The sequence below is a fragment of the Pelodiscus sinensis genome, chromosome 1 (genome assembly GCF_052426305.1).
Source record: "Pelodiscus sinensis isolate ZL-2025 chromosome 1, ASM5242630v1, whole genome shotgun sequence".
In the NCBI taxonomy this organism is placed as follows: domain Eukaryota; kingdom Metazoa; phylum Chordata; order Testudines; family Trionychidae; genus Pelodiscus; species Pelodiscus sinensis.
This window is the reverse complement of record NC_143052.1, coordinates 71,644,388-71,670,056: the sequence shown is the minus strand read 5'-3', so window position 1 is coordinate 71,670,056 and position 25,669 is coordinate 71,644,388. Positions and strand designations below refer to the sequence as shown.

At 41.6% G+C, this 25,669-nt stretch overlaps 1 protein-coding gene across 10 annotated transcripts in view; it reads right to left on the bottom strand.

Annotated features, from left to right (window-relative positions):
• Positions 1–10,365: 10,365 nt before the first annotated feature.
• The window catches only part of NAV3 (neuron navigator 3), a 569,112-nt gene continuing 553,808 nt past the window's right edge, over positions 10,366–25,669 (bottom strand). For all 10 annotated transcript variants that reach the window (XM_075932261.2, XM_006118491.5, XM_075932267.2 and 7 more), the window contains 10 exons: positions 24,611–24,708; positions 22,275–22,370; positions 21,872–22,040; positions 20,880–21,115; positions 18,936–19,090; positions 18,401–18,472; positions 17,737–17,933; positions 16,871–16,989; positions 14,779–14,982; positions 10,366–11,850 (listed from right to left, as the gene is read on the bottom strand). In XM_075932261.2, the coding sequence (XP_075788376.2) occupies positions 11,731–11,850; positions 14,779–14,982; positions 16,871–16,989; positions 17,737–17,933; positions 18,401–18,472; positions 18,936–19,090; positions 20,880–21,115; positions 21,872–22,040; positions 22,275–22,370; positions 24,611–24,708 (1,466 nt within the window). In that variant the 3' untranslated portion in view covers positions 10,366–11,730. The remainder of the gene's footprint in view (positions 11,851–14,778; positions 14,983–16,870; positions 16,990–17,736; positions 17,934–18,400; positions 18,473–18,935; positions 19,091–20,879; positions 21,116–21,871; positions 22,041–22,274; positions 22,371–24,610; positions 24,709–25,669) is intronic.

Below are 25,669 nucleotides of genomic sequence, written 5' to 3'. Positions count from 1 at the left end.
CTGCACAACTTTAGAATGCACAAGGCCCCCTTCCTTGAGCTGTGTGCCTGGCTCACACCCGCCCTTCAGAGATGCGACACCCACCTGTGGCCTGCTACCCCCTGAAGAAGTGTGTCGCAATTGCCATTTGGAAGATGGCAACCCCAGACAGCTACTGGTTGGTGGCCAACCAGTTTGGGGTGGGGAAGTCCATTGTCGGGGCCCTGCTTATGCAGGTAAGGAGTTCGCGGGCTGCAGTCCCTGAATGGGGTGAAGGAAAGGGTGTTGGATAAGGGGGATCCTTGGGAGAGAGGGGACTGGGGACTGTAGGGAGTGGACTGAGAGTGAGGGGGATGTCCCATGTGCAAGGCCATGTGTGGCCTGCACAGCACGCCCTGTGTCATAGGGGCCTTGATTTGGCCAGAGGACCGTGATGCCCCCTTCTCTCCCCACACACACACCACGGCCAGGCAGGCAAGGGAAGTGTCTGGCCACAGTGGGATCCCCTCATGGGTGGCAGAGGAGCCGTGAGCAGCCTGCCCCTCCCTGGGGTCTGCACACACAGCTGTGTCTTGCGGTGCTGTTTGTGGGAGTGGCATGCCCGTGTGCTGTGTGCAGCACTCTGGGGTGTATGTGGGGTTTTGCCTGCACCCTTTCAGCTAGTCTGCTTGCAACTGGGTGTGTCCCCTTCCCCACTAGGAGCAGGACATATATGCCCACACATTAGGCTGGCAGCAGGATCCTGGCCATATTCAGGGGCTGCCTATTGTGCCCACGTGCCGCATCATCCCACTGCATGTGGTTGCATGTGCACAGACTGCAGCACCATATGCTGGCTGAGCAGCCCAAGCTACATTGTGCCCCCTGCTCCCTGTACGCTCGCCTCCTGCACCCTGTGTTTGTGCCAACTCACCTGAAGATTCACCCTTCCCGCCCCCAGGCTTCCGAGGAGGCCTGGGAGATATCCTGTGTGCCGGAGACTGGCTTGAGGGACAGAGTGACGGTTCCTGGCTCCTGCTGCTCCTCCTTCTCTGGCTGAGGCTGGATCTGGATGTCTGGCTCCTCCTTGGGAACAACCTCCGGGTGGACGACTACCAGGGTGTCCAGGCTAGCATCTACCACGATGGGGAGGGAAGAGGTTTCCCCACCCCCAAAGATGTGGTGGAGTTCCTGATAGCAGGAGCAGGTGTGGAGTCCTGCCCAGAGCATGCACTGTGCTCTGTGGCCCTCACGTTCCCCTGACAGAGCTCCTTCACCTTTGCCCTCCTTTGAGGAGGGTTGTAATCTCTGGGCCACTCCAGGTCAGGGCATGCCTTTTTGTCCCCCGGGGCCTGCTCCCTGGAAGAGCCGGGGGGGGGGGGGGCGGGTGTCTCGGGGAGCTTGCTGGTCGGCCATTGTGGCTGAAGCAGAGCCATGTGCTCTCTGCAGACTTCCTGCCACAAGGCTGGTCCAGGGTGCCTGCAGCTTTAAGGGCATGGGGGGAAGCAGACAGGAACTACAGAGTTCTGATTAACTTGGACTGAGTGGCCAAGAAGCCACCTGTTTTTTTTGCTGGAGGCCAATTCTTGCGCAAAACCTCCTGCTGCCCATCCACACACACCTTTTTGCACAAGAGCTCTTGCACAAAAAGCAGTTATTCGTCGTAGAAAGAGGAATACCTATACCGCAGAAAGCCCTCTGTTCTGTTGATAAACTATACATTTTTTTGTGCAAGAACACGCTAGGGGTGTGGACACTCTGTGGGTTCTTGCGCAAAAACCCTGTAGTGTTGATGTAGCCTAAGCTAAACTACCTAGGCGCCATGATTTAGGAGCTCAGGGTACTGTTCACACAATGAAAATAGCCATGTTTAAATGTGTTTGTGACTCAGGCATCATATGCCTATTTGAAAAGGCCAACAAAAGATGCACAGTAACACAAACATATTTCACACCTCTATTTAACCATGGTTATTTTTGTAACACACTGCTTGATAACAGTGAGTATAAATTTAATCTCTTACCCTCTTAAAATCTGCTAGTCTTTGATGCCAAAAGTCAAATGCTTGCTCTCCTGCCTCCACCTCCCGATATAGACAATAAAGTACTTATTAGTTTCTACTCTATATAATTTCTCTCTAAATGGCTTTTGTGACCTGTAAAGGTTTTTTTATTTTTTGGTTAAAAAACATTAACCTGCTGTCAGCTTACACAGAATGTTTGAAATTGACTCGTGATATATTATTTCCCCCCAATGGGGCTGCTTATAAGAGCAATGCCAATCAACTCTAGAAGTTGTCATGTATTAGAAGCCTCTTGAGCACACAAGCTTATGCATTTAAAGTTCCTTATGATGTTTTTGAATACTCTGCTGACTTCAGTAATGTTACTGTCCTAGCTGGTCCTTACCATAAAGCTTACTCAGCTTTGTAAACTGCTTTGAGACCTGCTCAAAAATGTTATAAGTGCTAATTAACCATATACTACTTTATTGACAGCTTCTGAAAGTACTTCCTGTGTTTGCTGAACATGAACAACTACTTATCAAACAGCACTATAGGAAGTTGGCTATTTTTAGTTTTCATTCAAAGTGCCAGCTGTGCTGCATATGTTTGGTAGAAAATTTTTCCTGCAGAGCTTGGACCATGGGACATTTGATCAAAATGCTGGCTATGCAAAACTAATCTTTTTAGGACAATAGAAGAACATAACATTTTGCTGGGTAGCTGGAGGTTACGGTGTATCTAATTGTTGTGTCCTCCTTGCCATATTGGGTCACTCACCTCTGGAAGTTCTGGTTAAATCAATGGCACAATATGATCCTTGATGCATATTTTAACATCAGCCATTGCTGAAGCAATGCCCTCGTTCTGGTCCTACTGACTCTGCCATTCATATATGTTTCATACCAGTTAGAAATAGCCAGTTCAGAAGCCCTATGAAATGATGGCTTATGCAATGACTCTGTTACAGTTAATGCAGTTAACTATACTACAATACCCTTCCCATTCTGCTACACTGCAGTGGCTGACAAATAATTAAACCACTCTTCATGTTCTCTTACTAGGAACATTTTCTTTCAGAGTACTCTCTAACATATTTATCTACCTTTTGCCTGGTAAAGTCACCTCTGTTCTGTAATGACACATAGGAATTTATAGAAGTTTTATTACTACCACTTCCATTGCTGCATAGCAAGAGGTCTGTTATCCAGCTGGATTAACAGCATAGCCTGAGGTTTTTAGCTCACTTCACAGAACACGTCTGAATTAGCAGTATAGGATCTGGTGAAATATGTGCCGGCATGTGCAATTAAACTGCAGTTCCTCGGTATAAGGTCTCTCCAAAATAATGGTGGATCAAATACTACAGTTTTTCCTTTTCCTTTCAGTGAGGATTTGTCTGAATAAAAATTACAGGATTTGGGGGTTGATTCAGGAAGACACTTCAGCCTGTGTATAAAAACCATCTTTATAGTCAAGATGCAAGCATGTGTCTAAAGTTAAGGTCACCTTATGTTCCATGGGACTTAATCATGGGTTTAAATGCTATCTCAATTTTCCTGAATGGGGACTTTCATCCAGTGAATTCATGAAGGCACTAATTTTAATTTTCTCAATTATTATGTCTGTAGGGCAATGCAGCACTTATTTAACAGGTTACAAATAACGTTGAGTCCATTAGTCGTAGGGAAGCGAAATGTTAATAGCTTTGATTAGTTTATGCAACTTTTAATTTTGGCCTTTCCTTCCATGGTGAATGAAATTATTTACCTGAATGGAAAGGCAATTACAATTAATAAAAGAAGAATGATTTAAATGCAGATTTAATCAGAGTGCACAATAAAATCATTTTACCAAACAATTGGAAAAAGAAGCAACTTACTTCAAGAGGATTTATGTGCATGTAAAGGATTTGCAAGCATTTATTTTGCAAAACTTGATAAACAGAATTAGGAGTTTAGATGAAGGAAAGTCTTAATCTCTCAGCCTCAGACGGTGCAATTTATATTCTTAAAATATTATTTTAATAATTATTCTAAAACTGTATTTATTTAGTTTTGTGGTGTGAAATATAGAGGAAGTTATAATCTAAAGTTTGAGCTTGATTTTACAACAAGGATAGTTTTCTTTTAAAATTATTCTTAAAGAAATATTCATAATAATTTGTTTACACGCAGAGACAAAGAGAAAAGCGAATATTTAAATGGTGTAATAGCAGGTTATGCTTGCAGAAATAGAAATAAGAAAAAGTAAAGTAGTTGTAATGATGAAGGTTTATATAGTACTCTGCAACAAGTTAGGCATTTGCAAATGGCATTTTCCCAACGACTCAGAACAACTTAATTGAGAATCAAAAAGTGGATAACTCTATTAATCTGCAGAAAATAGGCACAACTGTTTTTTTAAAATTCCAGGTATAGCATTCCATACCTTTTAAGTGGGCTTCCTATAGGGTAGAGAACAGGATTTCTCCGAGATATTGGTTAAATTGAAATGCAACTTCTGTGACCCAATTAACTAGGACTAAGTAGGACTTTTCTTTCCTTGTGATTTTCTTGTACAACTAATATTTGTTCTGTTTCTATTTTTTGTTCTTTTAGAGTCCATCCATATAGAATGGCAGGAATAAAGGCAGTCTTGTTGGTTATATGTCCCCACAACAATCTTTCATTTTAGTTCGTGGCATTTACCATGCCTTGTTTTTCAGAGATTTCATGCCATTGTCTGAAGTTTTGTTTTCCGAAATTATGTAGTCTGATATAATAAAGAAGTATTTGCAAATCAAGCACCTGTTCAGACAAAGGGAAAAGTATTATTTCATTTATGAAATATGAGTGCAGTAAAGTCCAGATTTTAGTAATGTCATCACTCATCATTATTTATCAGGGTTTATTTAAGATTGTAGTTGAATTAAGAACAAAGTAAATGCAATTTAGTGCAGAAAAGGGGTCACTTAGTTTAGGCCTTAGTTCATTTATCTTTTATGATCAAGTCCATTTTCTGTTGCTGGTATTCTTCCATAGAAAGGCATTTGTCTCATGAAAGTGCATCTGTAGCTGTAGCATGGACTTACTTAGTGGTAGCATTTAATTTGTGTGTCATTATTCAGTTATTAAGAAAAAAGTGCATGCTGAGAAACACTATGTTTATTTAATAATAGCATAAACAGTAGTTTTGATGGGCAGAACCAATTACACTAGTACTTAGCTGGCAACACTATACCATTATCGTAGAAGCTGTTGTCTAAAAATCTCTGTCACTGGACTACAGGGATTCATCAGTCAGTTCTCCAGAGAAATGCTAATAAGGAGATAAACTGATGCAGTATACACAGACAAAATGTGGTAATTACATATGGTATCATGTTCCGTTAGCTCATGTATGTGAGGTAACCTGCAGTGGTTATTTTGTTTTTTATAATATAGTAGAAGATAAATATTAATGGATACTAATGCTCCATCTTTAAGGCAAGAAAAAGAACGATCATTCTAGTCTGACCTCTTGCACATTACCACAGACCCATACCCACCCACTCCATGAAGGAGGCTGATGACTTCTAGCTGAACTGCTGATGTCCTCAAATTTTCATTTACAAATGTCAAGCTACAGAGAATCAATTATTTACTCTAGATCAAACCAGAAAATGTCTTGCACCTCTCACTGTAAAGGAAAGAGAAAAGCCCCCAGAGTCTCTGCTCATCTGTCCAGGGGGAAAATTCCTTCCCAACTCCAAACATGGTGATGAACTAGACTGAGAATATGTGGCAAAGACCCACCATGCAGACACCCGGGAATGAATTCTCCACAGTCATTCAGAGCCCTAATTGTCAGTGAATGGACATACTTACTAATAGCAGTTGTGGGTGGGCCACTCATCATGCCATCCCACCCATAAAGATATCAAGCTCAGTCGTCATCAAGTTAGGTATTTTTGCCCCCTTTTCTCTCATTGTCTTTAAATAATGTTTAACGATTATTCCAGAAGTTCACTCCTCTCATGATTAGAAAACTTCTTCTAAATTTCAAGTTATTCTTATTGATGGTCAATTTAAATCCATTTGATTTTATATCAGCTTTGGGCCCCTAACTGAAATAACTCCTCTCTTTGCCTGGTGTTTATCCCACTATATGTACAGCAAAATCATATCAGCCCTTTTCAGCCTTGTGGTGTTAGGCTAAATAAGACAAGCTGCTTAAATCTCCGCTTGTAATATAGAGTCTCCAATCTTATGATGATCCTACGAACCCATCTTTGCACTTATTCTAGTCTTAAGTCATGTTTCCTAAACATTGGTGATCAGAAATGCACAGAATCTTCCCGATGAGGTCTCACCGGTGCCTTGTGCAATAGTAATAACATTTCCATATCTCTGCAGGAAATAACTCACATGAATCATCCTATGATCACATTATTCTTTTTCACAGATGAGTATTCATGTTGCTCTCCTCATCAGTTCTCAGTCTAGAACAGGGAAACTAATGATCTAACCAGCAGACCAAATTTTGCTGTGAAGCCGGGTTATGTGCCACCTGAACCATGTTGTGCATACACTAAGGAGAAGGCACATCACATTGGAAGTTTACGGACATTTTGTGATTGACCAACGAACCCACATCATTCTCTTCCTTTGTTACTTCAATCTTACCTCTCCAATTTATAGCAAAAGTTCTTGTTGTTAGTCCCTAAGCGCATGACCTGGCACTTTGCAGTATTACATTTCATCCCATTTCTATTACTCCAGTTCTCAAGGTCATTCAAATCTTCTTGTGTGATTTTCTGGTCCTCCTCCACGTTGACAATTCCTCTTTTCTGTCTTCTGCAAATTGTAAAGTAACACACTTTCACTTTTTATGCTAGAGTCATTAATGAAGATGGTAAATGATTGGTCCCATAACCAGTCCCTGAGGAACTCCATTAATATCCCTCCTACTCCCTGACCATTCACATTTCAGCATGACCCATTGTTATCTCCTCTTTAGTCAGTCCCCCCAATTGCCCTCCTTTTGATTCTCATATTAATCTCCATTTTATCCAAGTTAGCTAACCATTTCCCATGTGGAACTGCTTCAAATGCTTCATATTTGTTATTTGTTCAGTCTGATTGCAGAAGAGGACCAGAGCTTGTTGCTTCACATCAAAGATATATCAGTTTTGGAGACAGTGGGAAAGCTAAAATACGTGAGCATTCACCTTGGAAAAAAATACATCTTTATTAAAGAGAATCATTGTTTTCCTATGTGATGCCATGTTTTTCAGAATGTCTCACTTAGAAATGTGCATGGTTGTTGTCTTACATGTAAAAACTGATTTTGCTTTTCTAATTAGAATCTACTTTGAATTTTACAATAACATTTATTATATATCCATGTTGTTATACATATTTAGCCATCTATAAGGCATATGAGTTAGTCACACATGCCATTTGGGTAGTTAGTTTAATATTAAATGGATTAAAAACTGGTTAATCGATAGAGCTCAAAAAGTAATTGAAATAGAGAAATCATCAGAATCGTCTGGTGCATTCAAGGGAAGGTGAGCACGAATCTGTTCTTTGCCAAATAGTATTCAATACCTTTATCAAGGCATGGGAAGAAAATACAAAATTGTTGCTGGTGCAGCTTTCAGCTAAGAGAAAAAAGTGCTGGATTAGTAAATGATGATGTAAGTTATATAGAATTACCTGGAACATTTGGTAAGGCAGCTTCTTGTGAATGTGTTTTAATACAAATGCAAGATCATACGTCTAGGACCAAAGAATATAGTTGTTAAATTGGGACACAGCATCCTGGTATTCAATGGCTTTGCAGCAGGATAATGCTACTTAGGTGATGCTGTGCATAAGGGGAACAAACACGATCCTTGGATATGTAGGGAAGGGAATAGCAAGTAGTAGTAAGGTGACAGTATTATCTTTGTAGCTGGCAGTTGTTAGACTGATGCCGGAATACTTTGTATAGTTCTGATGTCTACACTAAAGGCAGAGTTTTGACAAATTGGAAAGTCTTCAAAAAACTGCTACCAGAATGATTTGAGGCCTGGAAAATAATATACCTTACTGTGACATACTAAAGAAGCTCAATATATTTAATTTATCCAAGAGGAACTTAAAAGGAGATGTGATCATAAATGTGGAAGAAATTTCTGAGAGTAAGTTGATTTTTAATCCTATGGAAAATGGCATAATAAGGTCCAATGGTTAGAAGCTGAAGTGACAGAATTCAGACTAGCAATAAAGCACTTTTTTTTTTAATATAGGTTGGACCTTCCTAGTCTGGAAGTCTTGTGGTCCTGAATCAGGGAGTTTTCCAGATCAAGGGACGTCAAGGCTCCTCTCCTAGCCATCAGCCCCATGCCTGGACACCAGCCCTGGCCACGGCTGCATGCCCTGCCTGCAGCCATGGTGCCTCTAGCCCCAGCCAGGACTGCACTCCCATTCATGTCAGCCCTCCGGCTCCCATCCCCGGCTGGGACCGCACTCTCCACTGAGGTCCTGAACTGCACTCCCAGCCACTGGCTCCACTGCCACTGACCAGGGCCACACTTCTGACCCTGGCCATTCCCACTAGCTGGGCTTTCTGGTCCAGCAATACCCATGGTCCTACTGGACCATGGATGTTGCTGGAGCAGAGAGTACTGGATTTTAGAGTTTCAACCTGAAGTATGAATTATTAACCATTGGAACAACATATATGGGAATGAAGTTTTATATCAAACTGGATGTCTTTCTAAAGGATACGGTATATATATGTGTCATGGTGTTGATGCAGAAATTATTAGGTGAGATTCTGCAGCCTTATTCAGAAGACCAGGTTGGATAATCACAGTCCCTTTTAGCCTTAAAATCTATGATTCTATGAGAATTAAAATATAATGGGCCAGATAATCTGGGAGAGGATTCAGCATAGCTCTATTGGCTTTCTCCGACCATCAACAACTTCAATAAAACTGCATTGATTTATAACTGCTGAAAAAGTAACCTTAAAATCTTACACACTATTGCACCAATTTTACACTGGTGAAGCAAGAGATATTGTATTTGAATAAGACTGGTGAAGAGGAGAATCAAGCCCTTAAAATTGTTCCTGAGCTGCTTAGCTGTTCTGTTTTGGATTTCTGCCTGGAAGTTGTCATTCAAAAGCAGCAAACGGATGACTAGAACTAGAGAGAATACATGCAGAATTCATATGCGGTATATATAGAAAATTACATCCTTCCATTTGCCATCTTGTTTACATATTTTACCTTTGAAATATAATCCAATCATTCAGTATTCCTGATTGCAAAGACACCAGACTACACTTTCAATAAATAATTTCACTTTAATGTCAAAGTAATAATTTAGACAGATACAGTGTGCACACCTGCAAAAAATATATGCAAGCTGGTTTACAAGCTAGAAGAACAATAAACCAATAAAAAATACATCATCCAGTTAAGTCCGATGACACCAAATACTTATTATTAGGGCTTTACAAAGACTACAAAACTTTTCAGATGATTTATTTCACTGTTTCTGTCTATTTACATGATATGTTACATCAAAAAATGTACAAAATATAAAATGTATACAGACAAATGCATCACAAACAATTTTTTAAGTTGTAAACTAGGCGGACTCACTGAGATGTATTGCAGGAAGTTTTGTAATATGGCAATATTGTGTGTGTTTGTGTCAAAAATGGCAGGAAAAGCTTTGCAAATTTGTTCAGTCCACATATATAATGAAGAGCAGCTGGTTTTTTTAGTCAGCTGTCAGATACATGTGCTGATGTTTTACAATAGAAACTGATCGAAATCTGGGGGCCCCACGTTAGTCTGACTAAATTCTACATGCATAAAATCAATTAGAGTTTATTCTAGGGCAATAGCACCGTGTAGGGACCGCTAGATTCAGTGATGCAGCTCAGTGCCATTGAAAACTGCATTGTTTTCTTTGTCTTTGTTTTACAGCAAATGACCACAGGGTGGCCTCAAAGAGTAAGTAGCACCAATTACACATCCTGAAGGTAACATCCACTTGAGTGCACAGTACATATACACAATGCCATAGCCCTTGGATTGTTTTTTTGTTACAAGTTATTTTATCCAGTTGTCTCTTGTGGCAATACTATTTCCAATTATTCTGATCAGTTTTCATGCAACCTGTTTGTAGCCTGCCATGACAGATGCACTTAAAATTTCATCCCCTCCCCCCGAAATATATTGGCTTAATATACAAATTGAAACATGCTCACTGTAGCATTGATAGCTCCTGCATAGTCATAACAACTGTAAATACAGGACAAACACACCAGGTAATAACAGCTTTTAGGATTTGCAGTCTGTATTTGTTTGCAACATTGAGGAAATCTCAGCAAGTGTAACATCTCTTAACACCAACAGGATAAAATACAATTTCTTGTTTTGATTTGTGCAAGGCTTTTTCTATTTACAATACCCACCCAGTAAACTGTGCAAAACCAACCCACTTTTACAGTATACACTCTTCTTCCACAGTGGACGTCACTGCTTCAGTGTCCTTTAACGCTGATTTTTTTTTACAACAATAGCAATCAAACCAACATGCTTAAAACTAGGAAAAAGAAAAAAAAATATTTGTGCTCATGCTGCATCAAGTGCATCCAGCTCTGCTGGATAAGAATTCAAAACATCTATCTTTCAAAAACTCCATTCCACAGGACTGAATGGATCTGTCGGCTTTCTCAGCTTTTAGGTGACATGGAAGTGGGTTCTGGGTTTCTTGTATATTTCTGAGGGTAGGCAGAGCAATCTATTCACAAGATAAAAATACTATATAGCAACTATCCTTTCTCCCATCCATTTCTTAAAAAATCATGATATACAGATATGAGGCTACTGTGTTAACTGACGTCATTAGTAAATGAAAAAAGAAAACAGTGTAAATTACCAATGGTTTAGGAATTAAACCAACCATAAAACTGTTCTAGAAATCTGTTTTAAGGCAGTGAAACAGCACCATAGGAAAATGTTCCTTCTTCCACTGAAAAGGCTCAAACAAATGAAGCCCTAAAAAGCCTTTAGTCAGTGTTGGTTAATAATTGGTATAAAACTGTAAAGAAGCGGGCAGGTGGTTAAAAAAGACATTTGTGGTAAAAACAACTTTATAAAATTGGTGACTTGTATACTAAAAACGTCATGGAGAGTGTCACTGTGACCATGGCAATTAAGAATTAAATTGGCACTTATCCAGCATATCACAGTAGTGTTTTCTGGTGACAGCACAACACTGTTTGTGCTTATTGAGTTACTATCATCATCTCTGATTCATTTTGGAATGGGCAGTAGCATACAACAAACACTACTGTAGTCCTGTGACCAGCACCATGTGGCACAGTGGAGGTTAGAAGAGGATCAGAAGACTGCATTGCTAATGCAGCACCTTAGAGAAAAGTAAAGGAAAAAACCAAAACGTTTGCACTGTAAACTTTTAGAGAGAGAGAACGAGGAAAAAGAAATAAAAGGTTCCAGTTTGGCTAACACATGTGCAATCTGCTTAGATGCCCTCCACTTAGGGCCCTTTCCAGTTGATTAATGGAGCTTATTTGGCTCCTCTGATATTGAAATGCCTTGAAATTAAACAAATTCAAGCTTTGCACTTCAATTTTTAATTCCTGACTTTGCAGAGTTAAGTCTCCTGTCTACCTACAACACACCACTCTTGTTCAGGGACCTCAGTGTGCTGCTTCAATCCTGGCAGTAGTTAGTGGAAATAGATTTTACCATAATCTTCTACCCAGGTTCATCCCCTCTAGAGAGTTGATTCAAGAGAGGAATCCAAAATGTCATCATGGTGGCTGGTGCTATCACTGTCACAGCTTTGCGCACTCGAGTAATTGGCTGCTTCTTGGAGCCTCATTAGCATATTCATCTGAAAGAGAAGGTAAGGGAATGTTTGTGCAATCCCTGTAGCATTTAATGCAGCAGTGGTTATGTCAAAAATTAATTGAATTGCTCTGGTGTATACAGTGTGCTGGTACCCAGAAAGGGAGGAAGGGCAAAATGATTTCAGAAGGCAAAAAAATCCATGACTTCTCCTGGCTGCTTCCCTTGCTCAGCCTTCTGTGATTTAAATCAAAGCATGAGGGTAAAGGTCTAATAAGCCATAGGGACAAAAGAGCGCTGCCTAATAACTCTGCAATTCAGTGGTGTGAATGGCTGCAGCGGCAATACAGACAGGCAAAGGAAACAGTATCACAGCTGGACATCTGGGCCTGCATTTGGAGACAGTCAAGCCTCCAATAATGTTTTGGCTGCTGTAGGCAGAATAAATTGGAAAAGCAACTGCAAACTCGATCACACAAACACACACCCTGCAAGAGAGAGTAGGAGATGGGGGTGGAGTGGACTGTAGCCAGCTGCTTCATACAAGAGCACCATCTGCTGCTCAAAAGCTGACCTCAGCAAAAGGAACAGTAACAAAAAATAGCAGGCCACAGTCCTGAGGAAAGGGGAAGCATTAAGTGTAATTCATCGGGGGTTTGACAAAATCCAGAGCCCATCGGATAAATCGTCAGAAGCCAATGCCGCCCGAGAAAATTGCTCAGATTTTTTGACAACAAACTCTGTGTAACACTAATGATTTTATTTGTAAAGCAGCATTTGCCCCAAGGTGCTCAGGACACAAACATTAACATCACTAAGACAATACCACACTTTAGGTCAACAGTTCAGGTTCCTTGTAACAAAACATATGCAATGAAAGGTAAGAAGAAAGATGGAAGCTATTTTATTTATGTGAACCCTTTTTTCAAGTTTGCTCAGGAATCCTTGAATGTCTATTCCCCCTGGCCACACTCTTCACTCTGAACATTGTCCTGCGGATACCACAAAGCAGCTTGAAGCCCTAAATTCAATGTGTGTGTTATGCACCCTATGCATGAGACAATCACTGATGTGTGTGTGTGTATGTACCATTCTATGCATGAAACAAATTCTGCAATGTCTTGTTATCTCACTCAGGGTACATCTACACAGCGGTGCTATTTCACAATAATGTCCGTTATTCTGAAATAGCGTTCTGTGCATTCTAACAGCATGTCCGTTATTTCAAAATACATTCTAAATAACAGGATTCTTATTCTGGCTTCCTGTAAATCTTGTTGCATGAGGATTAAGTAAGATGCTGGAATGGTGATTTATTTTGAGATTGTGTAGAGCTATAAACTATTGTGAAATAAGCTACACAATTTGCATAGCTCAAATTGCGCAGCTTATTTTGAGGTATGCGCTTCTGTGTAGATGTACCCTTTAGGGTCAATGGGCCTGATTCTTCACCATAGAAGTCAATATCAAGCCCTCTCATTGTCTTCATGGATGCAGGATATGCAATGATGATGCCACACTTTTGCTACGTGGGGGATGAGAGAGAGTCCAGACAGCAAAGATTCATTATGGCGGGAGACTAATTGTGTGGCGGTCTCCTAACCATTTCTACATACTGCTAGGTGAAAGGGATAATGGATGTAATGGGAGCATGGCCAGGAGGTTCACTTGCAGTGCAAATACTAGAGTCAAAGGGCCACTCCTGTATTTGTCAGGTGGGAAATGGGGTCACACAATTTAATACCCTACCTTATATAAGATTTATGGTCTGATTTCTAGGAGATGAACACCCTGAGAAGGGACTTAGGAGTAATTTCTTTAGCACCAATGTAGTTCAGAGCATTTTCTTCAGAAAAGGTACCTTTTCCTCTATTTCGGAGACCACCACTCTTAGTGTAAGGGCAGTGAGGTTCTTTATACTTTCATTAGGGATGTTAGATATCGGGTAATTGAATAGTAGTGTAATTGCATGAATTCTTATCAGTTACATGAGAATTTGATAGTCCCTGGAAACTGGCCCAGCAGCCAGGGCATTCCAGCACCACTCCCGGGGAGTACCCTGCCACCCTGCACTGCTGCCCCTGTATCAGAGGCAGCAGCACAGAATGCCAGGTGGGAGCTGGTCCACGACGGGAGCCAGTTTAAAAACCAGCCCCGCATGCAGACCAGCTGCCTGCCATCCCATGCTGCTGCCTCTAACACAGAGGCAGCATCACGAGGTGGCAGCAGCCGCTGTCCGTAGGGGAGTCTGAGCTCATCAGACCTAGGCTTACTGGATAATCGCATAGTTGACTACACGTTGACATCCCTAAATTACATTATTAATTATAACAAAGGCAGTCTACACCATGCGATTTATAAAATAATATTACTTTAATATGGCTGATGTAATATGCCTTGAGCACAGGATATAATGGTAAATCCAAACATCCATGGGCATATTTAAATAAAACAATGCAACCATTACATGTGTTGTTTGATAATGATTACATCTCTCTACTTTTTTCCTTCTGTAGTAAACAATGATGCAATGATAAGTTATTCTGAGATATTCCTATGAATGGGGGGAAGGGTTTTCAATTCCCTGTTCTGCTACTGTGTATATGAGAGAGACCTTGGACAAGTCACTTGATGCCCATTTCCCAGTCTGCAATCTGTAAAATGGAGGTAGACTCTACCATGTCCGGAGTATGGGTATTTTGAGAGTTATTTAATTTGTGTGTGAAGTGATCAGGCAGAACATTGATGAAAGCTAGACAAATAGGAAACAACATAATTCAATTACCGAGATTTGAAACTTGTAACGTGAGGGTGACATTTTCTATTCTGATATTCTCTCCTGCTTTTTCTTTTTTTTTAATATAAATTGTAATTAAATAAATTATATATAAAGTGGACCAGTTAACTGGTGTATTCTTTACATTTTCAAATGCTAGGCTGAAACACAAAGGTAAACTAAAAGCTTCATTCTTACCAAGGGATCCCCGTCTGTGTCACTTTGTGGAATGTGCTTGGAGGTTGTTCCTTCTTGTGCAGATGCATAACCCTCAAACCCAACGTCTTCTGGTCTTAACTGAAGTAATGACGGCCATTCGTGCTGCACAGGTGCTGAGCTCCATGGGTAAGTATCTGCTACCCACTTTGAGGGATCCTCCCATGGTGCTCTTTTACCATACATCTAAATCATGGATATTATAAACTTAGTTATTTATACTGCATGATTTTCAACATGTTCTTATTATTTCAATATGTTTATAATACCAGACAAATGAAATCAAACACAAATCAAAACAATGTTTGCATCAAAGACTGCATTCATTGTTGGGCCAGACATTCGAAAATGCACAGCTCCCACAAATATGGCTGAAGTTCAGAAGAGCTCTTTTCCAACAGACATCAAAAGGAAATAGCTACATATTCAAGAGTGCTCCACCCCTACCAATCCCTAATAGGAACAAAAAGAAATGGAGAGCAATAAAAGCTACAAGTTTTGATAAAACATAAAGTGGAGCTTTGGGAAAGGAGAGAGAGAAATATCAGAAGGAGTTCTTTCTGAGGGTGTGTCTACACTACAGCGCGATTTCGAAATATCTTATTTCAAAATAACGTGTCCACACACAAAATGCATTTCAAAATAGCGTTTTGCTATTTTGAAATAGTGCGTCCACACTGATTGGACGCTGAATCGCATTTAAGGCTGGCCGGAACTGACTCTGGCAGGGCGTCAGGTCAGGAGTTACCTTGTGTGGCTGCTGCCTGAGGCTATCTGAGGCCTGTGCTTAAAGGGACCCCACCGGACAGCCAGTTCTCAGGTTTCCCTGCTTGCTTACCTACCTCGCTGAGGGACAGCAAAGCCCCCCCACTGGGGACTTGTGCCTCATTCCACCCTCATGTCCTTCCACTTCCCCCTCCCTAACCCGCCCCTTCCTGATGTACAATAAAGACACATGTTGAAGAAAACAAACTCTCTTTATTGAACAAAACTGGGTTGTGGGGGGAGAAATGAAGGCAGGAGAGGAGAGGCGAGAGGGTGGGAGAGGGGATGGTAAACCTGGGAGGAAGGAGCTGGAAGGGGGAGGCAAGGGGAGGAAGGGGGAGGAGAAACTCAGGGCTCAGGATTGGAGGTCTTGCTGGCCCACCTGTCTCCCAGCACTGCGGATGCGGGGGCCGGAGGGGGAGGAAAAAGTGCGGATGCGGGGGCCGGAGGGGGAGGAAAAAGCGGGAGGGGGAGCAGGCATGGGAGGAGGAGCGGTAGCTGGGGAGGCAGCAGGGGCTGGACTGGCAGGAGGCAGCAATCCTCTGCACCAGGGTCTGCAGGTGGTCGCAGATGGCACGGCTCCCACCCGTTCTCCTACCGGAGCTTCAGGTCTTCGTGCACCCAGTAGTCCAGGGTGTGGTACAGGCCTCGCAGTATCCCCAGGTGCTGTCGCTTGTTGTTCTCCTGGTTTTGCACAAAAAAGCCCCGATCGCGAAAATGGCGATCGGGGCTTTTTTGCAGAAAAACGCGTCTATATTGGCACTGACGCTTTTCTGCATAAGCACTTTTTGCGGAAAAGCGTCCGTGCCAATCTAGACGCTCTGTTCCGAAAATGCTTTTAACGGAAAAGTTTTCCGTTGAAAGCATTTCCGGAAAATCATGCCAGTCTAGACGCAGCCCATATGGTGTATTCAGAAAGATGGATTATGTTGGCAGGAGTTGTGGGTGGGGTAGGACCCATCTCTGTGTGGTGGACATCTCAGGTGTGGTGGACATCTCTGTTACTCCTGTCTCTCCACTGCTGTAAGGTCCTTGAGGTCCTCACACACAATGGATGAAAAGAAGACTGAGAACATATCCCTTGGTCACACACAAGCGTGATCTCAAGAAAAGCCAAATTGTGCATCAGCCAAATTGTGTATCAGGAGTAAAGAGGTCTGACACTTCTGGAATTCAACACCCTCTTTTTGTCACTTTGGGAAAATGTACCATGCTGACATATTTCTAAAACGCATCCTGGAAAAAGCTGAGAAAAATAACACAAAAATAGGCTCTTTCTTTTGAAGTCAGAGACAATGTTTCTACATACCTGAAGGCCCTCTCTCACAGCTTCCAGAAGATATGGCACCAAAGAGTAGTTCCAAAGGTCTGTAAACCACACTCTGGAGCCATCAACATCCATAGGGCAGGGAAGAAAAAGGCGAGGACCTGAGAAGCAAAGATTTAGTTAACATGAAATGCGAGTGGAAAAAAATCTCAAATAAATGTAAGAGAAGATGACTACTCAGGCAAACTTGAATTAAAAGATCATTTATTGAGCACTACAAATACTGGCTAGTACTGAGTTCAGCTTCACGTTATTAAAAAAATTAGAGTAGTTCTCCCCTTTGGCTAAGACCTGGACTACAAATGAACATTTTAGCAGCAAAGCTACATCATTAGAAATGTGATATTTTGACAGCAAATGTGTGCCATTATAAGCTTTAATGAAGACACACTTACACCAATAGAAAGGGGTTACGCAAGTATAATTTATTTTACTTCATTGAACCCAAATTAGCTATACCAGCACAAGCTCTGTTATGCTAGTGTAATTTTGTCTATATTAATAAGCTGCATAGATGAGCTGCAAAATTTTTAAGTGTATGCATCGCCTTGGTAAGGAGATTCTGGGTACAAGTTGCTGATTCCATGGCAAACACTGTATATGAAACTCTTCCGCCTGTTAGAATGCAAATCCCAGGAGAATGGGCTTCCTTGTGGGATTTCCATTACTTCCTTGTTTCAGTTGGATTGTCAAGGATTGTTTCTCAAGGTGTTTTAATGTTTCCAAACTTAGCTTAAGCACAAGATTTAATAAAGTCCATTCAACTTCATGAAAGCATCAGGCTTTATCCTTATTTCACTTTGCTGGCCGAAAAATGACGAGCAGCACACTGAATTGCAAGGACTCACCAATGGTCACATCTGAGGAGCTGTGCGTTTCTAAAAAGCTGTTGAGATGATGCCATGTCTTAGGGATCCAGTCAATGATCTTGATGAGGTCACTATTGCGCATGTTTCTTTCTATTTCTGTTTCAATCAGTTTCCTTCTCAGATACCTGCCCAGGAAACCTTTCACTGGTTCTGTGTGATTAGCACATAGCACCCACCTAAAAAGAGAAGAGAACACATCAAATAGCCCTACAATGAATAAACATTACCTTTCATCTTAAACACACAGACAATGATGTCAATTCTTATGCTGGTAAATCTACTAAAATAAAACTCAAATTCTCATAATAAAATCATAAGGAGAAATTTAGCCCCTACCACAAGGGGGGTGTCTGTGGTTCCTGTGCCAATGGAAAGCCAGTATTTGATAAGATGGGCATATTACTAGAATCCTTAGTGCCCTGTTGCCTGGTCAGTAGAGCAGCAGGAATGATAATCTGCTCGCCTCACCAGACAGAAAAGTACTACATAAATAGCTATCATTAAGGGAAAGGAGAAAGAGACAGACAGCTGTAGAGTGTGATGAAATTCAAGATGTATATTGGAAGACAAGATGGATGGGAAGAAGGAATGCCCAAACAAGGAAAAATGGACAAATTTAAAGAGACAGAAAAAATATATATACCTGAAATTATGATGCAGCTCTAGATTTGGTGATGAAGTAACCCCTTGGTTCATTGTTCCAATAATATAAGGACTAAAAAGATAAAAGGAATATATTTAGTACGAAGGTTCACTGCTACAGAATTCATCCAGGAAGCTGTTCAGAAAAGATTATTTTTATCGTGTGCATTGAGCCATATTTGAAAAAAGAAATCACAGATGCTGTTTAGTCTCAAAATCCAATGATTTCTTGGCCAGACTTATTTTTAGTATATTTGTTCTGGATTCTTTTTCTCTTTTCACACTTATGGTTTACTAGTTGTCATAAGCACTAAAAATAAATGAAGCAAAACAGTGTTCATCTACATCATTATCTGTGATCTGTTTAGTGGTTTTACTTCCAGGAACCAGCGAATATTAGGAGCTTAAGTACTTGTTGAATCCAAGTATAAGAGATGCAAATGTTTCTTATTGCATATTTCATCAAGTTACACACTAATAAAGAGCTTTGCATTGTTTTAAATAAGAAGGCAGGGAAATGAAGAGCCACTACCTACCATGTATTATATTTACAATTTAGGAAACCATTGAAGATATCACTCAAAGAACCAATATGGTGGAGGTTATCAAGAATTATTACTACAGGGAGCTCAGCACCATTGTTGTCAGCACTGCACTGCTCAGCCAGATTAGCTAGGTACTGACGTAGATCCTTCAGTAAAAGAAAGCAAAACAAAAACAGAAGAGTAAAATGCAGTTAGTCATAGCAAGGGGAGATTTTCAAAGATACACATTGCAACCAATGCTTATATCTCAATTGAGTTTGCATGACCGCAAAGTCTTGCTTCTCAGCCTGGACAAAACTGAAGTTTAAACTTTATATAGAAAAATATATAGATGACATAGTGTCACGAAAACAAAAATGTAAGTAGCTCTCACTAATGGCACAATAATAACGTTTGTGTCCTCTTATATGAAGGCTACATTTCTCAACAATCCAGTAATAAAAGACTCTATATAGTCCATTGCCAATAGGGTGAGCATTTATTTACATAGCAGATCCCCACTTTTAGGAACTACAGTAAAACTCCACTGGTCCGGCATCCAATGCTCCGGCACTCCTGATGGTCCGGCACCATCGGGAACCTGGAAGTGCTCCGGGCAGCTGGACAATTGGAGCTGCTCTGTGCCCGGCTTCTCTGATTCAGCCGAGGCTGATACTGACCAGCAGCTGAGCCGGGGGCAGAGCAGCTGGGGTGCTGCCGGGTTGGTCCTGTAGCGCTGCCCCTCGGGGCTGCGGGACCAACGCGGCAGCACCACCGCTGCTCTGCCCCCGGCTTCCCCAAGTCAGCCGCTGGTCAGTTTCAGCAGCGGCTGAATCGGGGATGCCTGGGGCAGAGCAGCTGTGGTGTTGTCCGGTTGGTCCTGTAGCGCTGCCCCTCGGCACTGCAGGACCAACCCGGCAGCACCCCAGCTGCTCTGTCCCAGGCGTACCCAAGAGCAGCTGGGGTGCTGCAGGGTTAGTCTTTCAGCACTGAGGGGCGGCGCTACCGGACCCATCCAGCAGCACCCCAGCTGCTCTGCCACAGGCGTCTCTGATTCAGCCGCTGCTGAAACTGAGCATCCCCCTGCACCCCACCCCAGACCCCTCATAGCCCCCCCTTATGATAGTCCGGCTCTGCCCCAGGCATCCCCGATTCAGCCGCTAGTCCAGCGTATCTGATAATCCAGCACCCCCTGGGTCCTAAAAGTGCCTAAAAGTTTACTGTAGTTCGCTGATCCCACTCCCCCAGATTTCTGTCCATTATCTATCTTCATTCTCTCACAGACCACCTCTTCAACATTTTGGGACTGCAATGTCACATGTCACAATAAAGTGTACTGCTTATGTTTATTTCTCTCTGTCAGATAGCTACTGGGGGAGTAATGGGAGATTTGGGATTGGGGAAGAATGGTCTGTAATCATGACAATTTATTTTGCTCTAGATGGTTTATTATTCCTCTACGCCTCCTGATTAGTCACCACTGTAGAGGCCAGGAAACAACAGCCACGACCAGAACTTAGATTGTGCTAAGCAAGGAATTTAACCCAGGTGCTAATCTAATGTTCTCTGCACTAATCAACCTTCCCCACTTCCATTCAGTAATTTTAGGCTACAATTTTCACCCTCAAAATGCCAGTCAGATTAACCCTCTAGTGTATAGCAAATGTTTTCAAAAAGAGAAGCTACTGGTACTCTATGGACATTTTATTCTGCCTTGATCAGCTTATGAAGTAGAAGTCCTACAGGTTCCCCAAAATTCACCTCTTCCACACAGTCTCATAATGCACCACTGAGATTACAGAGTGCTGTGGCTGCATGTTTCACTCTGATTAGCAGTTTAATCTCTATAGTAAAACACAAGAATCAGGGAATAGAGCAGCCTGTAAATCAGCAGGACTAACTCTTGGTAATCACCACAAATCAGGCATCAAATCTGTCATTTTAAGTGTAACTTACCTTGCTTGATTTGTGATCTACATTAAAAGTAGCAATTGCATCTTCAGTTTTTTTCCTGCCCGATTTAGTTATTATGTATTCAGCCAGTCTGTTGGCTAAATATGTCTTTCCCGTGCCACTGGGTCCGGAGAGGATGATTCTGTGATGCTCCATCAATAGATTAAAATACCGTTGGGTAATTGGTTTAGGAATTAGTGTATCAAACACAAAACTGTCCAAACTGTTTTCTTCCACTCCTGGGAATAAAAGAAAAAATAAGTTGCCTCAATTCAAGGTGATGTCTAAGATAAACATAAATTCAGCATGGAGTCTGCTGACATGCATGCCATGCTGAGAGCAGGCAAATGCTCCTATCTAATACAATCCCTTCACCAGGGTTAAAATACCATTGGAATTGCACAGATATGTCCTAAGGGGCAAACAAGATGATACAGCAGCAGCACCATCACCATGAGTAGTGAGGTGGGAGCAACAAAATCAAAGTAAATGTGAAGAGAAGGCTCAGTGAGGCAGAGATGTGTGTTTCAAATGTTAAAGGTGTTTAAGATAAAAAGGTCAAAGTGACAGCAGCAAGGGTTACCAGCAGAAAGATATCACATTAAATGACACAAAGTCCTTTTGAAGGCCGCCAGCACAGAAAAACCCTACTGCTCTTTGAAATATTTAAAGTGCCTATTGTGGAGCAGGATGGCTTAGAAACATTTCTGAACAAAATCCTTGGCCCCTATTAAAGAAATTTGTTCTTTGCTGTGATTTTAAAGTCAGCAAGAGAAGAGAAATGTTTTAGTACTATTTAATATTTATACTTCTGCAGCACCAAGATGCCTGAATCTGCTAAGTACTATGCTAATGCACACAAAGAGCTTACATGAAAAAAATGCCTCCTTTTGTGGGAGAGGTGAGAAAAGGTTATGTTTAAATGATAAATGCAGGGGGTGGAAGGGATGCAGCAAAGAACAGAAAAACATCTGCGTAAACAGTTGTGGTTTTACCTTTCAGATTCACAGTGATGATGTTATTATCTCCAACGAGATATCCACAAGGCAGCAGTTCAGGCACTTCCAAGCTATGGGATCTGATTATATCTCCTATACAATAGCTAGCAATACAGTCAGAGCTTAAACCCAGGCTACTAGCTGGATCCACTCGGAAGATGTATTCCTAAAATTATACATACATACAAGCCATAAAAGTTTTGCATGGTCATATCATGTGAGACACATTATTAAAATACATACTTAAATGTGGGGTGGAGTCACATTTAAAGAAGACTCAGATCTAATCCTTACAGAGCAGCACAATTATATAAAAAAGTCAAAACTATACACATAATGAGAATTTATGGAAGACAAAAAATGTGTAATTAACTGATTAACCAACTTTTAGATATCTCACCTTAAAGAGACGTCTGATTACTCCATCTAAAACATCCCATTTGGTTTTCCCACTAACACCGATGGATCCTATCAAATATGCCTGCGTCTTTTGATCCTACAAAGAGAAAGAAAGAAAGAGAATTCCCAAATTGGACTAAAACTGGAGGAAATCAATTTTCCACACACATTCAAATATATCTAAAATTTAACACTACAACTTAGTTAACATATAAAAATAGGTACAGGTTGAATCTCTCTAGTCCGGCACCATTGGGGCCCGGCTGGTGCCAAACCAGAGAATTTGCCAAACCATGGGTGGTCAATATTGTCTAGCAGCATTACCAATACTTCCACTGCTTTCTGGGCTCTTAGAAAACATTTAGGGCTAAATAAGAGCTAAGTAACAGCACAGAACACTGAGAGCCAGGACTGGTGGCTATAAACAAACTTTAAGGGTTCATGGGAAACTTGGCCACACCCATGATAAATGAACATCCAGCAAACTAAAATCATGCCAGACCATGAATGCTGCCAGACCAGAGAGTGCTGAATTAGAAAGGTTCAGCCTATATAAGTAATGTTAAGATGGGCACTTCAATCTTACTATTCAATCTTTCTATTGTCTGCATATTACTTTTATAATATTGTTGTTTAGATGGAAATAAGGTAAGGTACTACAGTGCTCTAAGCTTTCTCCCGTATTTAGGGTTCTGTGCATGAGCTAAACACCAATGGTTGGCCTTTACTTCATATGTTAGTACTAAGCTGCCTAACTACAGGACAGGATCTGGGCCTAGAAGTATAAAAATATTGAATTGTGCCAGGGCAAACTCCTGTTCCTTTCACACTGAGTCACCTATTTTCAAAGTAGTCATACTAATTTTTTTCTTTAAGAAATCTATTGTTGAAACAATCTTAATATTTGTAACATCAAGCTAATATTTTTAGTTCAGTTGTTTGGGAGCATCTGAGCAAAAAATGATGTAGATCTGTGGTGGAGCCTGAGTGATAAAAATAAAGACTCACCAAATACAAATACATGTTACATTCTATTTAAAAGATTTTGGAACATAAAACATTCCATCATGAGAATATCATTCAAACTTGATTAGGTCAGACGTCCCAAATTTGTCTCACTTGCAACTTGCCAGGATCCCAAGTGCTACACTTAATTTACAATGAGCAGCTTTTTTTGAAAGAGAATCCCATCTGAAATAGGGATGTAAGTGAGTAGTCAAGTTGAGTACTTGACTACTCGCTTTCTACATCCCCCCTTGCTGCCTCACTATGTTACCTCACAGGAGCTGGTGCTGGGGGGAGCCATCTTAAAAGCTGGTTCCCCCCCAGCACCATCTCCCTGGTGCCACCTGCCCTGCGCTGCTGTCTCTATCATAGGCAGCAGCCTGGTGAAGGGGAGGTTGCTGCGAAGCAGCCTCTGCCCACAGTGGGCCAAGGCTCACCGTGGGCAGAGGCTGCTCTAGCAGCAGCCCCTGTCCACAGCAGCCTGTGTTGGCCCTGTTCGCGGTGGCCCAGGCTGGCCATGGGCCGCCCATTCTTACTACACTTAAAATGTAGAGCCGCAGTGGGAGTAGCTCACAGACCTGGCGTGAGCTGGTCCGGGGCTGCATTTTAAATGTAAGAGCTGGACAGCTCTTTCTACATTTAAAATGCACCGCTGAAGCAGTCCAGCTGTGTCCCGACAGTCCGGAACCTACCCCATGCTGCAGCTCTACAGTTTAAACGTACTAGGAGCTGTGCGCCTGGTTCCTACTACATTTAAACTGCAGAGCCACAGCAGGGGTAGCTCCTGGACTGGCGTGAGCCAGGACAGAGCTCTTCCCTTATCGACTAATCATGTAGTCGATACAAACTGCACAGCCACAGGTGCTGATGATCCCAGCTCCCATTGGCTGCAGACCTCCTTTCCCAGGCAATGAGAGCTGAAGGAAGCCGTGTCCTAGTCTGTGCTGCTTCCCGCTGCTCCCATTGTCTGGAAACAGCAATCCATGATTAATGGGAGCTGCAATCACCAGCACCTGTGGCTGTGCAGGTAAATATAATGGGGCTAAGCCTGGTGAACCACTACTATATTTTTGCCCACCCCTACGATAGGCAATACCACTTAAACTGAGTTGGACTAGTAATCTAGCTGAGTCTTCATATGGGCCACAATACATAAGCCTGCGGGGAATATACTTGACCATGCCTGGATTAGATACAAATTGGGAAGAGAAGATAGAAGACAAAGAGAATGTTTGACTTTCAATTCCTGACTGTAAGCTGTACACATAGACCAGCTCTAGTGGTGATATTTACTATATCTATGATTCTAGGACTGCCTGATAATGAACATACCTTAGATCGACCGTAGCCTTTATTTATGGTGACTATAATTTTAACACTGTGACCTTCTTTGTGGAGGGCTCCATCTGTGACATCATCTAGTAGAATATCTACAACACAAGAAGCAAAAATGTTTTGTAGAAAGTGATTAATATGAGAAGGGATATCAGCTTTTAGTCTTTTCCTAAGAAAAGCCTAGTTGTGGAATGATCATTTTAAGGGCTACTTCTCTTCCATTACGATTTTAAATAAAAAAGTAATGATTTGTCAGTTGCTGAAGGCAATCATTCCTAATAAGCTTTGATAGTGTGTATCCTGAGCTGAGGACCTATACATTCAGGTAAAGACAAAACATTTTTTTCAGTATATTCAAAACTACCCTGGAGACAAAATAGTTTTAAATCCATATTATCTTTGGCTATTCACCTTGCCTTTTAAAACACTATCAGTTGAAAAACACCAAATCCTGAATCCAAAACACTTACTGTCATAAACCCATTGGGTTTTCCCTTTCCAAGAGATTTCACCTTCTGCTTAAGAAGCATAGTTACATGGAAGAGTCCCTCTTTCCTCGTGATGCAGCTTCTAGAGCTGCATTCCCTTGTTTTTTTTGTGTCATCAACTTCCTTAATCAGAAGAAAGAGGAACTTGCCCAAGAAACTGCTTTGGATTCAGTCTGGACTCTGTGTCTGGACTCTTTGCTGATGATGGGGTTGCAATGCTGGGTCTTCACAGAGATCCTGGGGGTAGAGAGAATCTTTACCTTCCCTTAGCCATCTGTTTCTAGACTGGCCTCTTCACCAGCTGCTTCTATGGGATTCCTGTTTGATGCTGAGACTTATAACATTCCTGTAAGGAACCCATACTGCCCTTTCCTCACAAAGATTTTTTTAGCATAGCATGAAGGGTTCCAGCCTTTGGGGCATTTAACTGTCAGAATCATTCAAAATCTTCATTCTCCCCCATCCTTGTTTGCCTCACCAATGGAGCAGGCTCCAGTTAGGACTTCATTAGTCTTACGTGTTGCAGCCCCTATGCATGCTTAACTGACCCACAGTTCCAGAGCCTCTG